At 50.0% G+C, this 25,517-nt stretch overlaps 1 protein-coding gene across 2 annotated transcripts in view; it reads left to right on the forward strand.

The window, feature by feature from the left end:
* The window catches only part of LOC147110800 (extracellular serine/threonine protein kinase FAM20C-like), a 361,279-nt gene that overhangs the window by 321,169 nt on the left and 14,593 nt on the right, over window positions 1–25,517 (forward strand). For both annotated transcript variants that reach the window (XM_086001137.1, XM_086001136.1), the window contains exons 4-8: window positions 17,020–17,112; window positions 17,211–17,326; window positions 19,327–19,507; window positions 20,635–20,744; window positions 21,790–21,871. In XM_086001137.1, the coding sequence (XP_085857263.1) occupies window positions 17,020–17,112; window positions 17,211–17,326; window positions 19,327–19,507; window positions 20,635–20,744; window positions 21,790–21,871 (582 nt within the window). The remainder of the gene's footprint in view (window positions 1–17,019; window positions 17,113–17,210; window positions 17,327–19,326; window positions 19,508–20,634; window positions 20,745–21,789; window positions 21,872–25,517) is intronic.

Here is a 25,517-nt window from a genome sequence, read left to right on the forward strand (position 1 = left end):
GGCATACACTAAGTACATGGACATGGACGGAGCATGATAAGGGAGAACATGAAGGGATTAGGAGAGAAGCCAAAAAAACAATTAGGAAGGCAAAGAGGAACTATGAAATTAGCTTATCAAGGAACATAAAACAAAATAGTAAAATATTTTACAGGCACATCAATAAAAAAAAGGTCGGGATGGGAATAGGGCCACTAAGGGAGGGACAGGATAATACCACAGGCAGCAATAGAGAGATGGCAGAGATATGAAATAATTACTTTGCTTCAGTATTTACCAGGGAGATAGAACAGGTGGAGATGACATCGGATGATGAGATTAGTAATGAGTTAACTGCATTTAAAATAAAACAAGGAGATATACTAAATAAACTAATGAAACTCAAAGAGGATAAAACCCCTGGCCCGGATGGATTACAGCCATACATTTTAAAAGAATCTAGGGAAGAGACAGCAGAGGCATTACTATGCATATTTAGTAATTCGTTAGAAAAAGATGTAGTGCCAGAGGACTGGCGGACAGCTAACGTAATACCTATATTTAGGAAGGGGGATAGAACATGTCCAGGGAACTATAGACCAGTCAGCTTAACATCGGTAGTAGGAAAAATAATGGAATCCCTACTAAAGGAGAAAATAGAAGAACATCTAGAAACAAAAAATATAACAATAAATAGTCAGCATGGATTGCAAAAGGGAAAGTCTTGCTTGACCAACCTCACTGAATTTGTTGAAGAGGTAACAGAGAGATTAGATAAGGTTAATACAGTAGATGTAGTTTATCCAGATTTTCAAAAGGCCTTCTGTAGTGTATGTACCTTTAAGGGGAGAACTACTTTTTACAGTTGAATTCAATGGGTGCAAAAACATATGGCTTACTGCGAAACCTAGTAACCCCAGAGAAACCATCAGAAAATAATTTTGAAAACATAGTGTCAATCCTATGGGACCATTTAAACCCCACACCGCTGCTGATAGCAGAAAGATTTAAGTTTCACAAAAGGAACCAGCATAAAGATGAAAGTAATGCTGAGTATTTAACGGAACTGCGCAAGCTATCGAAACACTGCCAGTTTGGAACGGGACTAGCAGATACTTTAAGGGACAAGTTCGTGTGTGGGCTTCAAAGTGAAGGAACCCAGAAACGACTTCTATCAGAAAAGGATCTTACGCTGGACAAGGCTTTCAGCATGGCAGTATCACACGAAGCAGCAGCACAGGGCACGGCTGAGATACAACGGAGACCGCAAGAATATGGCACAAATGAAATGGCATACAAAACAGTGAAGTGCTATCGCTGCGGCAGAACAACACACGACCATAAGGATTGCTGGTTCAAGGACCAAGTGTGCAGGCAGTGTGGAAAAGTAGGACACAAAGCAAGAGTCTGCAGGTCGGAAAAGAAAACCAGCAGCAAATAATCTCCACAGGAGAAGTACAAGAAGGTACATAAGGTGACGGAGAGTAGTTCAGACGAACAGAAAAGGGATACAGACTCCGGAAGCAAGGAGCTGGGTTGTCTGAAACTACATAATGTGATCAAAATGGAGGATCACCAAACTATCTGGGTCACGCTCAAGATAGCCGGAGTCCAAGTGAAAATGGAATTGGACACAGGATCAGCCCTAACAGTCATAAACCGAAGGGACTACAAGCGGCTATTCTCACATATACCCTTGAGAGATACAGAGATCATCTTGAAGACGTACACGGGGCAAAAAGTCTACCCCAAAGGAAAAATAAGGGTGAACGTTATATATAATGGCAAGGAAACACCAAAAATGGACCTATATGTATTGCCAGAGGGAGGACCACCACTACTAGGACGTGAATGGATCCGGAAGATACAGCTAGATTGGCATTCCATACAAGCACTGACTGTAGATGCCAAAAAGGATGACGACGTCACACCTGGACGACTGTCAAAAATGCTAACTGACGCACAAGAAGTGTTCCAGGAGGAACTCGGAACACTAAAAGGCATAACAGCGATGATCAAAATAGAGGAAAATGCAAGCCCAAAGTTTCTTAAGGCCAGACCGGTGCCTTATGCGATCCGCCCAGCCGTCGAAGCAGAGCTGGAAGGTTTGGAACGTTCTGGAGTACTGTCCAAAGTGGACTGGAGTGAGTGGGCTACACCCATCGTTCCTGTAATGAAGAGGTCATTGAGTAATATGCCTGGGGAACCAAAGAAGATTCGCATCTGTGGGGACTTTAAGGTGACAGTGAACCCAGTCCTTCACACGGTACAATATCCGCTTCCGCGGATTGAAGATATTTTCGCCTCACTATCTGGAGGGAAACACTTCACTAAGATTGATCTGGCCCAGGCGTACCTGCAAATGGAGGTAGAAGAAGCCTCGAAACAGTACCTCACGATCAACACTCATAAAGGTTTCTACCAATACAACCGGCTGGTGTTCGGGGTAGCATCAGCTCCGGGTATTTGGCAAAGGGCAATGGATCAAGTCCTGCAAGGGATTCCAGGGACCCAGTGTTATTTGGATGACATCCTGGTCACGGGCGAAAATGACAGTGATCACCTCACCAACCTGGAGCAGGTGCTCACTAGATTGAAGGAATATGGGCTCCGAGCTAATCGCCACAAATGCGAGTTTTTCCAGAAGCAGATCTTGTATTGTGGCCACGTTATTGATGAAGAGGGGTTACATAAGTCCCCTGAAAAGATTGAGGCAGTAGTCAAGGCTCCAGCACCGGAAAATGTGTCACAACTGAGGTCGTTCCTCGGGCTGGTGAACTACTACCATAAGTTCTTGCCAAATTTGTCTACCGTACTACACCCACTGAACACTCTACTGCAAACGGGGGTAGCATGGAAGTGGAATGACGAATGTAAACAAGCTTTCCAGAAGAGCCAAGAATTGATCACATCAAAAGAGGTGTTGGCTCATTTCAACCCAGCACTACCAATTAGGTTGGCGTGTGATGCAATAACCTATGGCATTGGAGCGGTGCTGTTGCACAAATTCTCGGACGGCTCAAAGAGGCCAATAGCCTTTGTGTCACGATCACTATCCTCAGCCGAGCGTAACTATGCCCAGATTGACAGGGAGGCCCTCAGCCTAGTGTGGGGAGTGAAATAGTTCAACCACTATCTGCACGGGCAGAAGTTCACCTTGCTGACTGACCACCAACCACTTGTCTCCATCTTTAATCCAAAGAAGGGCGTTCTGGTGATGACTGCGCAACAGCTACAAAGATGGTCCCTTTTTCTAGGGGCGAACCAATATGAAATCGAGTATAAGGGCATGAAACAGCATGGAAACGCTGATGGGCTATCACGCCTGCCACTGCCTACTGCGGAGGAAGCACCAGCAGTGGACCCTTTCGAAATATTTCATTCGACTATAATTGAACACTTGCCTGTAACTAACGCTGATATAGACAAGGAGACCCGAAATGACCCGACACTGTCTCAGGTATATGACTTGACGGTGAAGGGATGGCCAACACATGGCGACTCACTGTTGCCAGCATTCTCATCCAGAAGAGAACAGCTGTCAGTATGCCAGGGGACCTTGATGTGTGGATCCCGAGTGGTAATTCCACCCAAGTTAAAGGAGAGAGTGCTCAATGAGCTTCACGAAGGCCATCTGGGAGGGGTGAAAATGAAATGCCTTGCTAGGGCTTATGTGTGGTGGCCGGGGATCGATCAGCAAATCGAGGACCTGACAAAGAGCTGCTCAGGATGCCAGAAGGTCCAAAATGCACCACCACATGCCCCTCTACGCCCATGGGAGTGGCCCTCATCTCCATGGCAACGGGTGCATATTGATTTTGCTGGTCCATTCATGGACTCAATGTTTGTAATAGCCGTGGATGCGCACTCGAAATGGCCTGAGGTGATCAAAATGTCCTCCACCACCACGGAGAAAACTATTGCAGTCCTACGGACCATATTTGCCAGGAACGGCTTGCCAGAGCAGATTTGCTCTGATAACGGACCACAGTTTGTGTCCGAGGAGCTTTGAAGATTTATGAAGAGGAATGGGGTAAAGCATTACACATCCGCCCCGTATCATCCAGCCACAAATGGATTGGCTGAGAGGTTCGTACAAACCTTTAAGAAAGCAGTAAGGGCCATGTGCGATGACAACATTCCACTGCAGCACAAGGTGGACAATTTCCTGTTAGCCTACAGAAATGCGACGCATGCAGTCACCAACCAGACCCTGGCCATGATGTTCTTTAACCGAAGGTTGAGATCTCGTATGGATTTGCTCAGACCAAATGTACGAAGAGATGTTGAGAATAAGCAATTCCAGCACATCAATGAGAAGCTGACAAGGAGCTTCAATGTAGGGCAACCAGTCTTGGCCCGCGACTACCGAACAGAGAAATGGCAACCAGGAACGATATGCACATGGCAGGGGCCACTAATGTACACAGTGGATTTTGGGGAGAACATTGTGAGATGCCATGTTGACCAGGTCCTAGAGTCACAGGAACGAGTCAACCCCATGTCTCGCCCATACGTACCTGGTGATGAACCCGACATACCGGTAGCATGTACCCCAGAAACAGTAGCATCGGAAGCTGATGAACCAACCGACGACAGGGGGCCAGAATCGCCTCAGCACCAAGAGCAAGACACTCAGAAAAGGCGCTATCCAGAAAGGATCAGGAAGCCTCCCCAAAGACTGAATTTATAAATAGACTATTTTCAGTTAATGTTGCATGTTAAAAGTGTTAATTGTAATTAGTTGATATTTAATTGTTAAATGAATGTTATGGTACTGTTAATCTAAAAGGGGAGGAATTGTAGTGTATGTACCTTTAAGGGGAGAACTACTTTTTACAGCTCCTGTATACTGTAGTACCGGCAGTGACCACACCTGTATATAAACCCTGAGTAGGGATTTGTACTGTTAGTTTTAGAGTAACCCTCATCCAGTAAACACCGTTGATTGTTCCTCTGCAGTCTCTGTCTATTTATTGAAGGACACCATACATCAAGATTCACGGATTTAACACCTTCGATAAGGTACCCCATAATAAATTAATGAACGTCAGAGAATGTGGAGTCAGGGGACAAGTAGCAGAATGGATAGTTGGTTTCAAGACAGAAAGCAGTGTCGGAGTAAAGGGTAGCTATTGACAGTGGCAGAAGGTGGGAAGTGGTCTTCCACAAGGATCAGTGCTGGGACCACTGTTGTTCACAATTTATATTAACAATTTAGACCTTGGAATCAAAAACACAATTTCTAAATTTGTGGATGACACCAAATTGGGGGGGGGGATAGCCAACATTGAGGAGAACTGCAACAAATTACAAGAAGACATTAATAAACTTGCAGAATGGGCATATAATTGGCAAATGAAATTCAACACATGTGAGGTATTACATTTTGGTAAGAAAAATAGGGAGGTCACATATTACTTGGAAAATAAGAATTTAAATGGGGTAGAGGAACAAAGGGATCTAGGAGTACAAATACACAAATCGCTTAAAGTATCGACAGAGGTTAACAAGACCATAAAAAAAGCAAACCAAGCACTAGGGTTTATTTCTAATGGGATAGAATTGAAAAGTATCGTAGTTATGCTAAACCTGTATCGAACCTTGGTTAGACCACACTTGGAGTACTGCGTACAGTTCTGGTCGCCATATTATAAAAAGGATATAGAGGCACTGGAGAAGGTGCAGAGAAGATTTACAAGGATGATACCAAAAATGTGAGGGTACAGCTATCAGGAAAGGATGAACAGGCTGGGTCTCTTTTCTCTTGAAAAAAGAAGGCTGAGGGGTGACCTAATAGAGGCCTTTAAAATTATGAAAGATTTTGATAGAGTGGATACAGAGAGAATGTTTCCACTTGTGGGGAAGAGCATAACTAGAGGCCATCAATATAAGATAGTCACCAAGAAATCCAATAGGGAATTCAGAAGAAACTTCTTTACCCAAAGAGTGGTGAGAATGTGGAACTCGCTACCACAGGGAGTGGTTGAAGCAAATAGTATAGATGCATTTAAGGGGAGGCTGGACAAGCATATGAGGGAGAAGGGAACAGAGGGTTATGCTGATAGATTTAGATGAGGAAAGACAGGAGGAGGCTCGAGTGGAGCATGGACTGGTTGGGCCAAATGGCCTGTTTCTGTGCTGTATACCCTATGTAAACCTATGTAATGACCACCGGCCGCCAATCGCCCCACCTCCCGCCATTGGTCACCCGACACATCCATCCTCGCGACGCCCCGCCTTCCCACAGCCAATCGGAAAGCAAACAGACTCTTCATCACCCGATTGGAAGATTCTTCACTCTCAGTCAAACAGCTCTTTTTCCCCAGGTCCAATACTTTTGTAACTAATTACCAAAGTATTCAAATAATTTTTTTTTTAAAGAACACAAATTTTTAACGCCCTCTGTGATGTTTCTCCCGGGTTATTGTTCGCAGCTGTGTCCTGGAGATTAATCTTCAATTCCTGGAGACTCCAGGGCAATCTGGGAGGGTTGGCAAGCCCTAGTCCTCTGAGAGCAAAGATCATCCAGTGCCAAACTCTGTAATCCCAGTGTTTTCACAGGAAACTTTTACCATTGTTCTTTTTCGCTGTCCTCTGGATTTCTAACGTTAAGTGTGAATTAACGCTTCCTATAGCTGTGGATTTTCAGCTTACAGAATTTTCTCCAGTATATGTATTATGGAAATTCCAATGTTCTCACCAACAACACTGGGAAGGAGCTCACAGACTTTTTTGTCACAAAGATTAAGACCATCTGTTCATCTGTCTCTGCCACTCCCCTTGTCCACCAAACCAAACCTCTCCCAAGGCTCCCCTGTGCCCTGGCCCTGAACCCATGTCTTTCTCTAGTTTATCCCTTACCTCCTGCTCGTTCTATGTGAATGGGACCCACTTCCTGGCTCCCTTGACCCCATTCCCACTAAACTGTTGGCCACTAGTGGACCACTAGTGTTTATTTCAGTATCACTGCACACGAGTTAAAAACAAAGACAAAAGGGCCTAAAAGGTAAATCCGTGGGCAATAAAGATTGATTAGATAAGATTTAAAAAAATCTACATATGCTAGATTTGAAATAAAAACAAACACAGCTCAATCAGCATCTATGAAAATAAATACATATTTGGGACCAGCATTCTGTAGAACTCGGGGTTGAATAAAGCACTTCAATTAGTAAGAACACAACGTATCCAAGTATTTAAAGACACCAGCTAAATAAACTCACCTTCTTAAATTTGGCGCGCTGTCTTTGCTCTTTCACAAATACACCACCCACTCACCCTCCGTCTTTCATCGGATAACCCCGCCTCCGCCCGCACTTTATTCGTCTACTTTATTTATGACGTAGATGCAGCTCAATTTCCCCCTGCTTTGATTGGGCAGTTCCGCCATCAATCATCCGTCACTGTGGTTTGACGACATGGTGGGCGGCGCCTCCAGCGCGTCACAACCGAGGTTGTGGAAACATGAGCCTCGCCTGCCGTAACTGATTATAACATACTGTTTTTGGCTGTAACTAATGGGGGTGAAATTTTACATTTATTTTCCTGATTCAGTAGGCCAGAGTTCTTGTTTATGGCCTGAAACTATTTTACAATTAATCACTGAACATTTTATTCGGGGACCAGTTTCCAGATCCGGGGACCCTTCCGCGGACATTGTTTGCCCGGGGACACAGTACCTCATCTGGGGACCGTCCCTGGAAAACGGGGACATGTGGTCACCCGAGTCCACAGTGCTATTAGGGAGGGAGTTCCAGGATTTCGACCCAGCGACGATGAAGGATCGGCGGTTCCGTTACTTTACCAGGAGTGCGATCCAGTAAATGTAATGGTTCGTCCAAAGAGAGTCTTTGAACTAAATCTCTCGTGGGTCTCAGGCCTTTAGGCAGAATGACTCTGAATAATGGCTTTTGTGAACGTAGAGCACTGGTAGTTAAATCCTCCACCGGGTAAGGAAATTGCTGCAAGTATTTGACCCAGGATGCAGTACGAATTACACACGGAGCAGAACTCAGTTTAGATCAGAGACAGGAAAAAGGCAGGGTTCTTCAAAAGGTCATCTGATGACCCAGAAGTAAAACAGTATCCTTCCTGCCTTAATCTGATGTTTAACTAGATAAACAATGGACACAGATAGTCCCCTGGTGACCCTACAGTCACTGGTTCCTCATAACACTACTCACAAAGGCCTTCCCAGCCCCTACCATGGAGTCCAGGACACATTAGCGGTGAATAAAATGGTTCACTTCAGCTTGCTGAATGTTTGCTCGGTTCACAAGCCAACAGGATGGCAGGATAGGGGGGGGGACTGCGGCTTGAGATTACTGCTGTTTACCCATTCAGCCGTGGCTCAGTGGACAGCATCCTCGTCTCTGAGTCAGAAGGTTGTGGGTTCAAGTCCCACTCCTGAGACTTGAGCACAAAAGCCTGGCTGACTCTCCCAGTGCCAGTACTGAAGGAGTGCTGCACTGTCAGAGGTGCCGTCTTTTGGATGAGACATTAAGCCAAGACCCCGTCTGCCCTCTCAGGTGGATGTAAAATATCTTATGGCACTACTTCGAAGAAGAGAACGGGAGTTCTCCCTGGTGTCCTGGCCAATATTTATCCCTCAATCAACATAACAAAATCAGATTATCTGGTCATTATCTCACTGCTGTTTGTGGGAGCTTGCTGTGCACAAATTGCCTGCCGCATTTCCTACATTACAACAGTGACTACACTTCAAAAGTACTTCATTGGCTGTAAAGCGCTTTGGGACGTCCTGAGGTTGTGAAAGGTGCTGTATAAATACAAGCCTGTCTTCTTTCCAATGCATGCGTTTACAGAACGAAAATCGGCTCCACTATCCCATGGGGCACATTCTTGGCATCTGCAAAACCGCTGGGATAAGGAAGCCAGGCCTGTTTATGGGATGCTGGCAAGGCCTGTACATCTGCCGTCACCTCCACTCCTGCATACTGTCTGTGAAACCCCTGATGCGCTATCAATTACTCATAAAAGACTGAGAGTTAGAAAAGTAACTAAAGGCTTTTATTAACAACAGAATGGAGGTCTGCCTCGCGTGGTCGACCGGTCCAGGATAAAAAGGGCTGGGGAGCAGTCACCTTTATACTAGGACCTGTGGGAGGAGTCAGCCGAGGCATGTCCAGGCATGTACACAGTGGAATACAAACAGGACAAACAGGAATACAAACAGTGGTTTACCACATTCACCCCTTGTTTAAAATTGAGTCCGGCGGGGTGAAGTGTATTAAAAGTTAGTGTATTGGAGTCTCTCCGGAGGTCTTGTCTGCCGCTGTGATCGGCGTGGCGACGGCAGGGGTAGTGAAGCTTCCGGCGTCGAGTCCAGCGTAGGCTGTGGCACAGGCGTGTCGTCCTCGTAGATGTCGAGCGGGTCGCGGGGCCCAGGCCTGCCGTCTGCTGGGGCTGGATATCGGATCGTGGGGGGGGGTGGTAGTGGGTAGTGGGTTACTGCGGCCCCCGAGGGTGCAAGGTCTCTTATGGAGACTGTGTCCTCCCGCCCATCCGGGTATGCGATGTAAGCATACTGGGGGTTGGCGTGGAGGAGGTCGACCCTCTCGACCAGGGGGTCCGTTTTATGGGTCCTCACGTGTCTTCTCAGTAGGACCGGCCCTGGGGACGTCAGCCATGGCGGTAGCGATGTCCCCGATGTGGACTTCCTTGGGAAGACAAACATTTTCTCATGAGGGGTGGCGTTAGTGGCAGTGCAGAGCAGTGACCGAATAGAGTGGAGCGCATCGGGGAGCACATCCTGCCAGCAGGAGGTTGGAAGGCCCCTAGACTTTAAGGCTAGCAGGGCGGCCTTCCAAACTGTCGCATTTTCTCTTTCCACCTGTCCGTTCCCCCGGGGGTTGTAACTGGTGGTCCTGCTTGTGGCAATACCCCTAGTTAGCAGGTACTGACGGAGTTCGTCGCTCATAAACGATGAGCCCCGGTCGCTATGGATATAGCTGGGGAAACCGAACAGGGTGAAGAGGTCGTTCAGACATTTAATGACCGTGGCACTGGTCATGTCCGGGCAGGGGATGGCGAACGGGAAACGGGAGTACTCATCAATAATATTGAGGAAGTACACATTGCGGTCGGAGGAGGGGAGAGGCCCTTTAAAATCAACGCTCAGGCGCTCAAAGGGGCGAGTGGCTTTTATCAGGTGGGCCCTGTCTGGTCTATAAAAGTGCGGTTTGCACTCAGCGCAGACTTGGCAGTTCCTGGTCATGGTCCTGACCTCCTCAATAGAGTAAGGCAGGTTGCGGGCCTTGATGAGGTGGAAGAACCTGGTGACCCCCGGGTGGCAGAGGTCATTGTGGAGGGCCCGCAGTCTATCGATCTGCGCACTGGCGCAGGTGCCACGCGATAGCGCATCCGGGGGTTCATTTAGCTTCCCGGGCCGGTACAAGATCTCGTAGTTGTAGGTGGAAAGTTCAATTCTCCACCTCAAGATCTTGTCATTTTTGATTTTGCCCCTCTGCTTGTTGTTAAACATAAAAGCAACTGAACGCTGGTCAGTGAGCAGGGTAAATCGTTTTCCGGCCAGGTAGTGCCTCCAATGACGCACAGCCTCCACAATCGCCTGGGCCTCCTTCTCAACAGCGGAGTGTCTGGTCTCCGGGCCTTGGAGGGTTCGTGAAAAGAAGGCCACGGGTCTCCCCGCCTGATTGAGGGTAGCGGCCAGGGCAAAGTCGGACGCGTCGCTTTCCACCTGGAAGGGGATGGATTCGTCCACTGCGTGCATGGTGGCTTTGGCAATGTCCTCCTTGATACGGTGGAAGGCTAAGCGGGCCTCTGCCGTCAAGGGAAAAGAGGTGGACTTGATCAGCGGACGGGCCTTGTCCGCATAGCAGGGGACCCACTGGGCGTAATAGGAGAAAAACCCTAGGCACCTCTTCAGGGCCTTGAGGCAGTGGGGCAGTGGAAGTTCCATAAGGGGACGCATCCGGTCGGGGTCGGGGCCGATGACTCCGTGTTCCACAACACAGCCAAGGATGGCGAGGCGGTTTGTGCGGAATATGCACTTCTCCTTGTTATATGTCAGGTTTAGGAGTTGGGCGGTGCGGAGGAATTTTTCGAGGTTTGCGTCATGGTCCTGCAAGTCACGGCTGCAGATGGTCACATTGTCCAGATATGGGAAAGTGGCCTGCAACGCATTTTGATCTACCATCCGGTCCATCTCCCTTTGGAAGACGGAGACCCCGTTGGTGACGCCAAAGGGAACCCTAAGGAAGTGATAGAGGCGGCCGTTTGCCTCAAAGGCAGTGTACTGGCGGTCCTCGGGGCGGATGGGGAGCTGGTGGTACGCTGATTTCAGGTCAATGGTCGAGAAGATGCGGTACTGCGCGATCTGGTTGACCATATCAGCTATACGGGGGAGTGGGTAGGCGTCCAGCAGGGTGTAGCGATTTATTGTCTGGCTGTAGTCGATGACCAGGCGCTGCTTCTCGCCGGTCTTAACGACCACAACCTGGGCTCGCCAGGGGCTGGTGCTGCCCTCAATAATCCCTTCTTTCAGGAGCCGCTCCACTTCGGTTTTAATGAAAACCCTGTCCCCGGCACTGTATCGCCTGCTCTTTGTGGCGATGGGCTTACAGTCGGGGGTGAGGTTAGCAAACAGTGGTGGGGGGGTGACTCTGAGTGTGGAGAGGTTGCACCTGGTGCGCGGCGGGCAATTTGGAAGCTGCTGGCTGCGGACTGTGAGTGGGGGTAGGGGTCCACCGTACACCATCGTAACACTTTTAAGGTGGCACTGAAAATCTAACCCCAGCAGGACGGCAGCGCAGAGGTCAGGCAGGACCAGAAGTTTAAAATGATCGTACACGGTCCCGTCTACTATGAGTGTCACCACGCAGTAGCCGCCGATGTCCGCCGACTGGGACTCGGAGGCCATAGAAATCCGCTGTTGCGCAGGCAGGACTGGGAGAGAGCAACGCCGCACCGTGTCGGGGTGGATGAAGCTCTCCGTGCTCCCAGAGTCAAAAAGGCAGATTGTATCGTGACCATTTACCTTAATGTCCATTGTGGAACTGGCCAGTTGGTGCGGTCTCGCTTGGTCCAGTGTAACGGATGCCAGCGTAGGGGTCGGTGTGTCGCTGCGGGTATCCGATGAGGCGGTGTCGGGGGCCTGCTGCGTCCCGGCTGTCGTCCAAGATGGCGGCGTCCATGATCCCCATGTGGCTGGAAGCGTCCAAAATGGCTGCTGTACCGGTGATTCGCACATGGCCGGGGAGGTCCAAGATGGCGGCCCGCATGGCCCACACGCGGCGCTGCTGGGGTTCGGGGTGGCTTTGGCCCTGCAGACGCTAGCGTAGTGTCCCTTCTTCCCGCAGCCCGAGCAGATCGCGTTTTTCGCCGGGCAGCGCGCTCTGGGGTGTTTTGCCTGGCCACAGAAGTAGCATTTCTGGCCTTGGGGCACTGCTGTCTGGCCTTGGGACACTGCTGCGGTAGTTGGGCCGTTGTTGGGGTGTGGCTGGGGTGGCACGGCGCTATGAGGCGGTCCTACCGTGTCCCAGGCTGTCATTCCCCGCGGCGTCCACGGTGCAGAGGAGTAGGCATCCATGCCCTGGAAGGCTGCATCCAACGATAGTGCGAGTTCAGAGGCCTTGTTGAGGTCGAGGTTACTCTGCTCCAACAGTCGCTGTCGGGTGTAATTGGATCTGTGGCCCGCTACAAAAGCGTCCCGGATAAGTTCCTCTGTGTACACGGCGGCCTTTACATCCTTACAACCACAGGCCCGGCCAAGCACAGACAGTGCCTGAAGGTATTCCACGGTCGATTCCCCAGGTTGTTGTTTACGACTCCCCAGGAGGTGCCTGGCGTACACTTCGTTCACTGGGCGCGTGTACTGGTCCTTGAGGAGCTTGATAGCGTCCGCGTACGAGGTCGCGTCTTGGATGACCGAGTACACTCGGTGGTTCACTTTGGAGGTCAGGACATCCAGTTTGTCCTCGTCCGATTTGATTGCTTCGGAGGCGGTCAGGAATTTTTCGAAACACTTAAGCCAGTGAGTAAACTTGGTGGATGAGTCCGCCTCTCGATGATCTAAGTCCAGGCATGCTGGTGGAAAATGTTGTTAATAAAATTGATGCGCTATCAATTACTCATAAAAGACTGAGAGTTAGAAGAGTAACTAAAGGCTTTTATTAACAACAGATACAAAGGGCTGGGGAGCAGTCTCCTTTATACTAGGACCTGTGGGAGGAGTCAGCCGAGGCATGTCCAGGCATGTACACAGTGGAATACAAACAGGACAAACAGGAATACAAACAATGGTTTACCACAACCCCCTCACTCACACAGGCAATCGGTCCCCTGTCCTGCTAACAGGGCTCAGCTTGGGCTGGCAAGTTAAACATTCCTCCGAAAGTAAAGCTTTAAGGGGAAATCTTCGCACTGCAGGATATCTGGAGGCCTTCACAGTTGGTACCTGCCAAAATTTAGCGGGGACACTCTGGCCTAGAAATTCAGTTGTTTGCGCCAGCCGCTAGCGCCTTAGGAGGAGGAGATGTGGGGCGCTAGGCGGCTAGCGGCCGGGCGCTGCGTGATCTGCGCCTCTCCCCAACTTCAGTAAAGATTTAGCGGCGGCGCAAAGCCTTTGCGCGCGCTCAGCTGCGCGCGCAGATCCTGACGTCATTTCATCGTGCAACGCCCTTTGTGCGCCCCAAACCGGAAATTCAGTGGCGCCGGCCTATTGCGCGCCTGGCGCCCCTAGCGACTGGAAGAGGGGAACGGTTCCCAGTCGCTGCGGGGCGCGGGGGGCGTTAATTAAAGGGCACTCCTCCTGCAGTAGAAATGGCAGCCATTTTGCAACACTCCTTCTTTGTGAGAGACGGATCTTTGCAGAGAGACAAAGGTAGAGAGCTTTTTGGTTTGGCTCAACACTCGCACAGGTACTTGTGGCTTCAGGCCACAGCTTTGCACTTGTCTTTAACTTCAGAGCCATAGCATTGATTGGAAACATATAATGGGGGCTGCAATGGGTGCAAACGTTGGCCTTCTCCATTGCATTCAAAGGGCACAGAGACGCCGTGAGAGAGTGGCAGTCATGGCCAGAGGGAGAAGGGGCAACAGGCGTCGGCTAAGGAGGCCTTACCCACCCAGGGTATACCGCCAGCAGTTCTCATATCTGAACATGTCTGACGAGCAGTGTGTTCGGAGGCTGCGATTCCGAAGGGCGGTGGTCACTGAGATCTGCCACCTGCTTCGCGGAGATCTGCAGCCACAGCTGAGGAGCAGGACGTCTCTGTCGGTGGCAGTGAAGGTGACGGTGTCTCTCAACTTCTATGCCACCGGCTCCTTCCAATCTGCTGCTGGGGACATTTCCAACATCTCCCAGTTTGCCGTACATTGCTGCATCCGCCAGGTGACCAATGCCCTTTTCAGAAGGAGACGTCAGTTCATCTCCTTCTCCATGGCCCTTGTCAAGCAGCAACAGCGTGCAATGGGCTTTGCAGCATTAGCGGGCTTCCCCATGGTGCAGAGCGCCATTGACTGCACGCATGTGGCCTTGCGGGCACCTCTAGAGCATGCCGAGGATTACCGCAACCGGAAGGGCTACCATTCGCTCAACGTGCAGTTGGTGTGTGACCACAGGCAGATCATCCTAGCTGTCAATGCCCGCTTTCCAGGCAGCAGCCATGACGCCTTCATCCTGCGCCAGACTTCTGTGGCAGACATGTTCCAGGCCCAGCCTCACCCACGAGGATGGCTTCTCGGGGACAAAGGCTATCCTTTGTGCACCTGGCTGATGACCCCGCTCCGTGCGCCCAGCACCCCTGCTGAAGAGGGATACAATGACAGCCATCAAGCAACCAGGAACCTCATTGAGCAAACAATCGGCATCCTGAAGCAACGGTTCCGCTGTCTGGATCCTTCCAGAGGAGCCTACAGTACTCGCCTGAGCGAGTCTCCCATTTCGTGGTCGTGTGCTGCATGCTGCATAACCTGGCTATCCGCAGGACTCAGCCACTGCCACCAGACATTGGAGGACCACCAGAGGAGGAGGAGGAGGAGGAGGAGGAGGAGGACCAGCACAGGAGGGAGGCAGAAAGTGCAAGGGCCGCCCGTCGGCGACTTATTGAACGTCAGTTCTAGGCCCCCTCTCAGGGAATGGCTTGGCACAAGATGAATGTAGCCGCTCCACAAGCCCTCAGCCGAGCAGGGCAACCAGGACTTCCAAAAGAAAGCATGGACAGTGCGATTTAAGAACATTTATTACTTTGATACCTCTGTGCCCTTCCCACATAACAAACTAATGGAGAGAAGCCCCCCCGCAAAAACACAAATCGAGCAGTCTCGGCCTTTCAAAAAACACAAATACACCAGTCTCGGCCTTTCAAAAAAACAAATCCACCCTCCCCCTTTAAGAGCTCACCGGCGCCAGAGTGTCTACCATCAATCAGCAACTCGCCGCACCTGCGCTGCGCCCGCCCTTGGGGGTTTCGCCCCGGGCCGCCGGCTTAGTGCCTAATGATAGTCATGCATCGCCTGTTTTAGCGCAGCAGCAACCTCTTGGGGCGATGCCACTGAATATCGGCGAAGGTGGCGCGAAGTTGCGCCGGGCGCAAACTTTAGTGGCCGCCCGGCTGTAGCGCCCCAAACGTGGCTATACTGAATTTCTTGGCCTCTGTGTTTTGTTCGTTAAGAAATGACATATTTCGATTCTGCAAAATAAGACTCAGTTTAATTAATCTGATGGAAACCTATAATTCCCTCTCTGACCTATCTCTCGTCACATTCATGAAATTAAGAATGGGAGTAAACCCAGAATTATAGGAGCAATTACTACAGCCTTGATGATTTGCAATTACTGACTGCTCCAACTGTGAATTTGACATTTGGCCCCACCATTACCATACAGGAGGGAGCCTTGACAGGCTTGCATACTGATAACATGTATGTGCATATTCAGAATGAGATTCACTGCTAATGGATCTCATTTTCTCAGTTTGGAGAAGCAGTTTCCTCCCTCTCTATAATTAGAGACTGCAGGACTCTGCCTCGCTGTCGTGCAGGCCTGTTCTCATTCACCGTCTTCTCATCCTGTGCCGAGACTTCATTTCCCAACACATGAGACAGTCCCTACCAATTAACGAGCATGCTCGGGGCATCCAGGCTGCTGGGTAGCCCCTTGGGCCCCCATGTTCTATCACCAGGCCTCTGGTCTAGTGTCAGCCATGGCTCACAGGAACAGGAGGAGGCCGTTCAGCCCCTCGAGCCTGTTCTGCCATTCAATGCGATCATGGCTGATCTGTGACCTCAGTGGGTAGCACTCGTTTCTAAAGTGAAAACGGTCCTGGGTTCAAGTCCCACTCCAGAGATTTGAGCACAAAATCTAGGCCGACACTTCCAGTGCAGTACTGAGGGAATTTTTTTAATGCAGCAAGTTGTTATGATCTGGAATGCGCTGCCTGAAAGGGCGGTGGAAGCAGCTTCAATAGTGACTTTCAATCGGGAATTGGATAAATGAAAAGAAAAAATTCGCAGGGCTGTGGGGAAAGAGCAGGGGGGAGTGGGACTAATTGGAGAGCTCTTTCACAGAGCTGGCACAGGCACGATGGGCCGAATGATTCTATGAATGACCCGGATTGCTGCCTATATACTGGAGGTGTGAGCTCTCGGGAATGGGAATTCCTGCCTGCAATATACAGAGGTAACAATCCCAGCTGTTAGCTCTGGGAAGAATCAGGTATGGTTGGTGCATAAGCCACTGAACATCGGGTAGGAGAGGGAGGGGTTAATGGATGGGGTGCAGATGGCAGTATAAGAGGGGGCACTGAAGGGGGAAATGAATGTGGGAGAAATGGGGAAACCGAATGTAATGAAGGGGGGAGGTAAATGGATACCAATAAAAGGAAGTGGGGTGTAAGGCTGGGAATGGGAACAGTGCTTGGGAATATGGAGTGTTGCCTCAAACAGGTAGCCCATAAGAAGTGGGACTGCGGCGAGCGTGACATTCAGAGGTTTAGCGCATGGTGGGCTAGGTTGCCAATTGGTAATGTTACTAAAACCTGGTGTCTTTTCCAGACAAACCAGAGAGCAGGAGACACCTCCGGATTTCTTCTACTTCTCTGACTACGAGCGACACAACTCAGAGATTGCCGCATTCCACCTGGACAGGTAAGGTCTCCATGAAGAGGCTGTGGTGAACGGAAGGGTATTTTTAAATGTTCCCTTGCTCTTATTGTGGTGTAACGTCCTCTCTTTTCCCTTGGAAGAATTCTGGATTTTCGACGCGTGCCCCCTGTAGCCGGGAGACTAGTCAACATGACGAGAGAAATCAGAGACGTGACTCGTGACAAAAAGCTCTGGAGGACGTTCTTCATCTCGCCAGGTAGGGAGCTTGGTTCCCCAGCTCGGACTCTCCCACTTCACTCCCACACGCAGAGCCTTTCAACAGTGAAGCTCCTCCCCCTTGTGGGAGGGGCTGATCAATGTACCACCCATTGGCGGGGCAGGGGGCGTGGCACGGGAAACATAAGAAGTGATGTCTGGTCTGGCAATTCTCAATGGGATCAGCTGCATTAAACTGTAGGGAATTAAGAGAATGAGATGTCCCATGTTGTGCCAGGGAGGGTCATGGTCACAACAACAACTTGAATTATATAGCGCCTTTAATGTAGTAAAACCTCCCAAGGTGCTTCACAGGAGTGTTATCGAACAAAATTTGACACCGAGCCACATTAGGAGATATTAGGACAGGTTTGCAAAAGCTTGGTCAAAGAGGTAGGTTTTAAGGAGCGTCTTAAAGGAGGTGGAGTGGTGGAGAGGTTTAGGGAGGGAACTCCAGAGATTAGTGTTCAGGCAGCTGAAGGCACGGCCACCAATGGTGGAGCAATTAAAATCGGGGGATGCCCAAGTGGCCAGAATTGGAGGAGCGCAGAGATCTCGGAGGGTTGTAGGGCTGGAGGAGGTTACAGAGATAGGGAGGGGCGAGGCCACAGAGGGATTTCAAAACAAGGATAAGAATTTTAGAATCAAGGCATTGTCGGACCGGGAGCCAATCAAGGGTGAACGGGACTTGGTGCGAGTTACACTGAGTTAGCTGACCTCAGCTGCGGCGATAGTGGGAGGAAGGGTGGGGAAAAGGGCCTATGGTTTGCCTCAGTGTCGTAGGATAGAGAAATAATCAGCCAGGGTTCCCAGTCCCAGTCCCAGGCCCAGTCCCAGTCCCAGACCCAGTCCCAGTCCCAGACCCAATCCCAATCCCAGACCCAGTCCCAGTCTCAATCCCAGTCGAAGTCCCAATCCCAGTCCCAGTCCCAGTCCTAGACCATGTTCAAGTTGGGTTTGGCTGTGATGCCCACTCATGGTCACATGGCCTGTGACACTACCCTGACCTACAGAATGTTGTGGGTTCAAATCCCTCTCCAGTGTCTTGAGTGCATAATCCAGGCTGACACTCCAGTGCAGTGCTGAGGGAGTGCTGGACTGTCGGAGGTGCCGTCTTTTGGATGAAACGTTAAACCGAGTCCCCGTCTGCCCTCTCAGGTGGGCATAAAAGGCCCCACGGCACTATGTTGAAGAAGAGCAGGGGAGTTCTCCCCGGTGTCCTGGCCAATATTTACCCCTCAAGCACCATCATTCTGACAGTCTCAATCCAATTCCTGGTGGACATGGGCCAAGGCCCGATACTGCCCCTAATTCAGCATAATGGAGAGTCGTGTTATCAGAGAGCACTGGTCAGAGAATTGCAGCTCTGCATTGTCAGCCTAAACTTCAGCCTGCACGCCCTTCAGACGTGGCTTGTCCACTGGGGGTGCAGAATTACCCCTTCAGAGAGGCCATAGGGTAGGCTGGTGTGGGCAATGCCACTCTGGTGCAGTAGTGAGGAGTTCCCCTGAGGTTCAGACTGAGGCACATTGTGGGGCTGAAGTAAAGGGTGCTTTATTCTGCAACTGGCCATGCTATACCTGGCCCAGGGGCACAGCCTGCCCAGTGAGAGTTTTGACAGCGGGTTCAAAGGCATTGCTGCCTTACAGGGAGTCATGCCCACTGAAAGTTAATCCACTTTTTTCTAAACATTTGCTGCCATTCAGGATTAGCAAGAAGTACTGCAACTGTTCAAGTGCTTTGCTCACACAGCACTGCGGTCCACCACGGGACAGTACTGCAGACCACAGCTCTTGCTTCGCGATAATACTGAAAGATGCCAGCTGCTTGAAAATCACGTTACGGCCATTGTGCTGGGTTCCGCGCTTGACTGAGCACTTTCCCCAGAGACTGTGCCCCACAAGTTGCAGTCCCAGCGCCCCAGCTCGCCTGCACTGTCCGCTCATCGGGCGACTTGTCGATGCTGATTATGTTTGTACATCTCTCTCCCTCCTCGACCAGCCAACAACGTGTGCTTCTACGGGGAGTGCTCCTACTACTGTTCCACCGAGCACGCCCTGTGCGGGAAACCCGACCAGATCGAAGGCTCGCTGGCTGCTTTCCTGCCGGACCTGGCGCTGGCAAAAAGAAAAACCTGGAGGAATCCATGGCGACGGTCATACCATAAACGCAAGAGAGCCGAGTGAGTTCCAGTAAGGGCGGTTTATTAAAGAGACTGCGGTTCTTTAAAGAGCACAGCAAGTTCCAGTAACGTATTTGTTAAAGAGGTGGGGCCTCTTTAAATATTGGATTGACAGAGTCATCACCTCCTTACCTACTTCAACCTATCCAGAGTCAGAAAAAGGTCAGGAATATGGAATTAACATTGCTACATATTGCTTCCCGATTGACAATCTTAATTAATTGTGGTTCCCTTTAAGGAATTGAGTAATGCCCAAATTGGCAGTGCAGTGAGCGAGCCAGGTGGCCACTTTCCCGTGAATTGCACACAACGTCCCCATTTGCCATAAGTCTCTCATGTGGAACCTTATCAAATGCTTTTCAAAACCCATATCCACTGCAGCTAATTTAGCCCACGGTGATTCCTTCAAAGGATTTCTGCAAGATTGACCAAGCATGTCCCGTCCTTTAGAAAGCTGTGCTGCTTGACTTCAATGAACTGATATTGCTCCAAGTGCTTTATGTTTCATCTTGTATACAGAACGTGGAGGGAGGGCAAAACCGCAAGGTCAAGACCTCTTGGGATTCCCAGAAACCACATGTGCTTTCTCTTCCTGAGGCAACGTTTCTTTCTAGAATGAGCCATCAACTATAACAACAATGTGTATTTATACAGTGTCTTTAACGTAGTAAAACGTCCCAAGGCGCTTCACAGCAGTGCTATCAACAAAGTTTGACACCGAGCCACATGAGCTATCAGGGCAGGTGACCAAAAGCTTGGTCAAAGAGGTAGCTTTTAAGGAGCGTCTTAAGGGAGGAGAGAGAGAGCGGTAGCCCAAATAACTGTTGACCCTCTGACTGCAGTACAGGTGAATAGAGATACAATCCACAAAAGATGGAAATTGTAAGGTGAAATCTAGAGGCTTCAGTGATGATTATTGTGATGCAGAATGCTGTATCTATTTAAATAGATCCCGAGATCGACTGATTGGAAAGCTGCTATTAAGTGCTGGGATAAATGGAGGTATTATCACCAGGTGACAGCTACAGTTCAGTTAGGTTAGCAGAGAATGACAGGGCAGTGAGAGCTCGCTGGAGGCGCGGTGACAGCACGCCGTTTTAAAAAGCTGTTCTGTTCCCTTTGAACAGGTGGGAGGTTGACCCCGACTATTGCGAGGAGGTCAAACAGACTGCCCCTTACAACACTGGCACCCGTCTCCTCGATCTCATCGACATGACTATTTTTGACTTTCTTATGGGTAAGTAAGTCCGCTTTGCTTCTGAAAATGAAGACCTGTGTATTGTGCTGGTGAAGGCACTGACCTGTGCGGTACTGGGCAGGAAGATCCCAGGGTTGATTCTTGGTCTTTGTCAGCTGATCTCAGCAGGAACACAGGGACAGGAGGAGGCCATTCAGCCCCTCGAGCCTGTTCCGCCATTCAATTAGATCATGGCTGATCTGCATCTCAACTCCATCTACCCGCCTCAGTTCCTAACTGTTAATACCCTTGCCTAACAAACATTTATCAATCTCAGTTTTGACATTTTCAATTGACCCCCAGCCTCAGCAGCTTTCTGGGTGGCGGTAGGGTGCCCAACGCAACAGGAGTCTCCAGATTGAAGATTCATCTCCCAGACACTGCTACCAGCAAACATCACAAGGGGCATTAAAAACAATTGTGTGCTATTTTGTCCATTTTCTTTGAATACTTGTTAGTTATTAAAATATCCAAGATGGGGAAAAAAGGCTGCTTGACTGACAGTAGAGAATCATCCAATCAGCTAACAAGGGGTCTGTTCGCTCTCCAATTGGCTGGGAAGGCGGGGCTCTGTGAGGATGGACATGTCAGGCGACCAATGGCGGGGGGGGGCAGTTGGTGGCAGGAGGTCAGGTGATGAAACCTCCAGAAATCCGTCCAACCAGAGTTGGCAACTCTAGGTAGTGATCAAGGAGCTACAATAGGCCTCAGTTATCCCAAGGAAATGGGCAGATTCAGCTGGATTCCCACTCCTGAGCCCTATCCAGTGATTCCTGTTGGAAAGTCACAATGGATGTTGGATGAGGACAGGATTGAACTTGTCCTCAGTGCCCCTCCCTTCAAGGTTGAATAGCCAGCCAACACTCACTGTCTAAGCTCATTAAAAGAATGGCCACTTCAGTGATGGGCACCGGGGCGTGTAACCAAGCATGAGGCAAGAGAGGACAGGCAGTGGGACTAGGCCAGGCCTGGTCTCCATGGCCTTAGGCCTGTCACATACTGGCTGCCTTTAGTCTGACCGTTTTCCTGCTTCTTCTTCTTACAGGAAATATGGATCGGCACCATTACGAAACTTTTGAAAAGTTTGGAAATGATTCATTTATTATTCATCTGGATAACGGACGAGGGTAAGGATTGACAAAATGGCTGGCTTTTAATTCGATATGTGAGTGCCCGTACATACGTGTGTGTGCATGTGTGAGTGTGCACGTGTGAACGTGCGAATGTGCGCGTATGTGTGAGTATACGCATGTGCATGTGTGAGTGCTCGTGTGTACATGTGAGTGTGTGCGCGTGTGTGCGTGTGAGCATGTTAGCTTGTGTGCATGTGTGCATGTTTGAGCATGTGTTTGCGTGTGTGAGCATGTGTGCGTTTGAGAGTGTGTGTGTGTGTGTGTGTGTGTGTGTGTGCATACGCGCGGGTGTGAGCGTGTGTGAATGTGCACATGTGTGTGCGTGTATAAACATGTGAGCATGTGTGTGTGTGAGCATGTGTGTGTGTGAGCATGTGTGTGTGTGAGCATATGTGTGTGTGAGCATGTGTGCATGTCTGAACGTGTGAGTGTGTGTGCGTATGTGAGTGTGTGAGCATGTGTGCTTGTGTGAGTGTGTGTGCGTGTGTGAGCATGTGTGCATGTGTGAGCGTGTGAGTGTGTGTGCATGTGAGCGTGTGTGTGTGTGTGCATGTGTGAGCGTGTGTGCATGTGAGTGTGCGTGTGTGCATGTGTGAGCATGTGAGTGTGTGTGCATGTGAGTGTGTGAGTGTGTGTGAGTGTGTGTGCGTGTGACTGTGTGTGAGTGTGTGAGCATGTGAGTCTGTGTGTGTGCATGTGTGAGCATGTGAGTGTGTGTGCATGTGTGAGCATGTGAGTGTGTGCACATGTGTGAGTGTGTGAGCGTGTGAGTGTGTGTGCGTGTCTGAGCCTGTGAATGTGTGTGCATGTGAGTGTGTGTGTGTGTGTGAGCATGTGTGAACATGTACATGTGTACGCATGTGTGAGCATGTGCATGTGTGGATGTGTGCATGTGTGAGCGTGTGTGAACATGTGCATGTGTGTGATCGTGTGTGTGCATGTGAGCATGTGTCAGTATGTTTGCGTGTGTGAGCATCTGTGTGTGTGAGCGTGTGAGTGTGTGTGCGTGAGTGTGTGAGTGTGTGTGCATGTGAGCATGTGTGAGTGTGTGTGCGTGTGCGAGCGTGTGAGTGTGTGTGAGCATGTGAGCGTGTGTGAGCATGTGTGTGCCTGTGTGAGCATGTGAGTGTGCGTGCATGTGTGAGCGTGTGAGTGTGTGTGCATGTGTGAGCATGTGAGTGTGTGTGCATGTGTAAGCATGTGAATGTGTGTGCATGAGAGTGTGTGTGTGGGCATGTGTGAACATGCACATGTGTGAGCATGTACATGTGTGTGTGGATGGGTGCATGTGTGTGCATATGTGAGCGTGTGTGAACATGTGCATGTGCGTGATCATGTTAGCATGTGTGAGCATGTGAGTGTGTGCATGTGTGAGCCTGTGTGCATGTGTGCATGTGAGCGTGTGAGTGTGTGTGCGTGTGTGAGCGTCTGTGTGCGTGTGTGTGAGCGTGTGAGTGTGTGTGTGTGTGAGCATGTGTGCGTGTGTGAGCGTGTGTGAGCGTGTGTGAGCGTGTGAGTGTGTGTGAGCGTGTGAGTGTGTGTGCGTGTGTGAGCATGTGAATGTGTGTGCAAGTGAGCGTGTGTGAGTGTGAGTGTGTGTGCATGTGTGAGCGTGTGAGTGTGTGTGCATGTGTGAGCATGTGAGTGTGTGTGCATGTGTGAGCATGTGAGTGTGTGTGCATGTGTGAGCATGTGAGTGTGTGTGCATGTGTGAGCGTGTGAGTGTGTGTGCATGTGTGAGTGTGTGAGCGTGTGAGTGTGTGTGTGTGTGTGAGCATGTGTGAACATGCACATGTGTGTGCGTGTGTGAGCATATGCATGTGTGTGCGTGTGTGAGCGTATGCATGTGTGTGCGTGTGTGGATGTGTGCATGTGTGTGCATATGTGAGCATGTGTGAACATGTGCATGTGTGTGATCGTGTGAGTGTGTGTGCATGTGAGCATGTATGAGCGTGTGAGTGTGTGCATGTGTGAGCCTGTGTGCGTGTGTGCATGTGAGCGTGTGAGAGTGTGTGTGCGTGTATGAGCGCCTGTGTGTGTGAGTGTGTGTGAGCGTGTGAGTGTGTGTGAGCATGTGAGTGTGTGTGTGCGTGTGTGAGTGTGTGTGCATGTGAGCATGTGTGCCTGTGTGTGCTTGTGTGAGTGTGTGTGAGTGTGTGTGCATGTGTGAATGTGTGTGCATGTGAGCGTGTGTGAGTGTGTGTGTGTGTGTGCATGTGTGAACATGCACTTGTGTGAGCGTGTGCATGTGTGTGCGTGTGTGCATGTGTGAACATGTGCATGTGTGTGCGTGTGTGATCGTGTGAGTGTGTGTGCATGTGAGCATGTGTGAGTGTGTGCATGTGTGAGCCTGTGTGCGTGTATGCATGTGAGTGTGTGTGTGAGCGTGAGTGTGCGTGCGTGTGTGAGCGTGTGCATGTGTGAGCATGTGAGTGTGTGTGCATGTGAGCATATGTGAGCGTGTGTGCTTGTGTGAGTGTGTGATCGTGTGAGTGTGTGCGCATGTGAGCGTGTGTGCATGTGTGAGTCTGTGTGTGTGTATGCATGTGAGCGTGTGTGAGCGTGCGTGTGTGTGCATGTGTGAGCCTGTGTGCGTGTGTGCATGTGTGTGTGTGCGTGTGTGAGTGTGTGTGCATGTGAGCATGTGTGAGTGTGTGTGCTTGTGTGTGTGTGTGTGTGCGTGTGTGAGTGTGTGTGCACGTGTGAGTGTGTGAGCGTGTGAGTGTGCATGCGTGTGTGTGCGTGTGAATGTGTGTGCATGTGAGTGTGTGTGTGAGCGTGCGCATGTGTGTGCATGTGTGGATGTGTGCATGTGTGAGCGTGTGTTAACATGTGCATGTGTGATCGTGTGAGTGTGTGTGCATGTGAGCATGTGTGAGTGTGTGCATGTGTGAGCCTGTGTGCGTGTATGCATGTAAGTGTGTGTGAGCGTGCATGTGTGTTTGAGCGTGTGTGAACGTGTGTGTGTGTACGTGTGTGAGCATGTGTGCATGTGTGAGCATGTGAGTGTGTGTGCATGTGAGCATATGTGAGTGTGTCTGCTTGTGTGAGTGTGTGATCGTGTGAGTGTGTGTGCATGTGAGCATGTGTGAGTGTGTGCATGTGTGAGCCTGTGTGCGTGTATGCATGTGAGCATGTGTGAGCGTGCGTGTGTGTGCATGTGTGAGCCTGTGTGAGTGTGTGTGCATGTGAGCATGTGTGTGCATGTGAGCATGTGTGAGTGTGTGTGAGTGTGTGAGCGTGTGAATGTGTGTGCATGTGAGCATGTGTGATTATTGTGTGCGTGTGTGAGCATGTGTGTGCGTGTGTGCGCCTGTGAGCATGTGTGAGCATGCGCATGTTTGTGCATGTATGAGCTTATGAGTCTCTGTGTGCCTAGGAGGGTTGATAAAACTATGTTTAGCTTTTTTAACATACTGGTTCTGATTTAGTTACAGTTTACCTCCAAAATGAGTCTGTAAGAACTAGAAAGAAAGGCCTTTGCTTGGTGAATGCGGTGACCTGTGTGCCCCTGGTCTACTCAGCCCAGGAAGATCCCTTGCCCGACTGCCAGTCTGTGCTGAGTTAGTTGCTCAGGGAAAGAAATTCACAGGATTCTTTTTTATAAAAGTATTTCTAAAATTTCTCTGGTGAAGGTAGA

The sequence above is a fragment of the Somniosus microcephalus genome, chromosome 11 (genome assembly GCF_052327205.1).
Source record: "Somniosus microcephalus isolate GS21.2 chromosome 11, FLI_Smic_1.0, whole genome shotgun sequence".
Classification (NCBI taxonomy): Eukaryota; Metazoa; Chordata; class Chondrichthyes; order Squaliformes; family Somniosidae; genus Somniosus; species Somniosus microcephalus.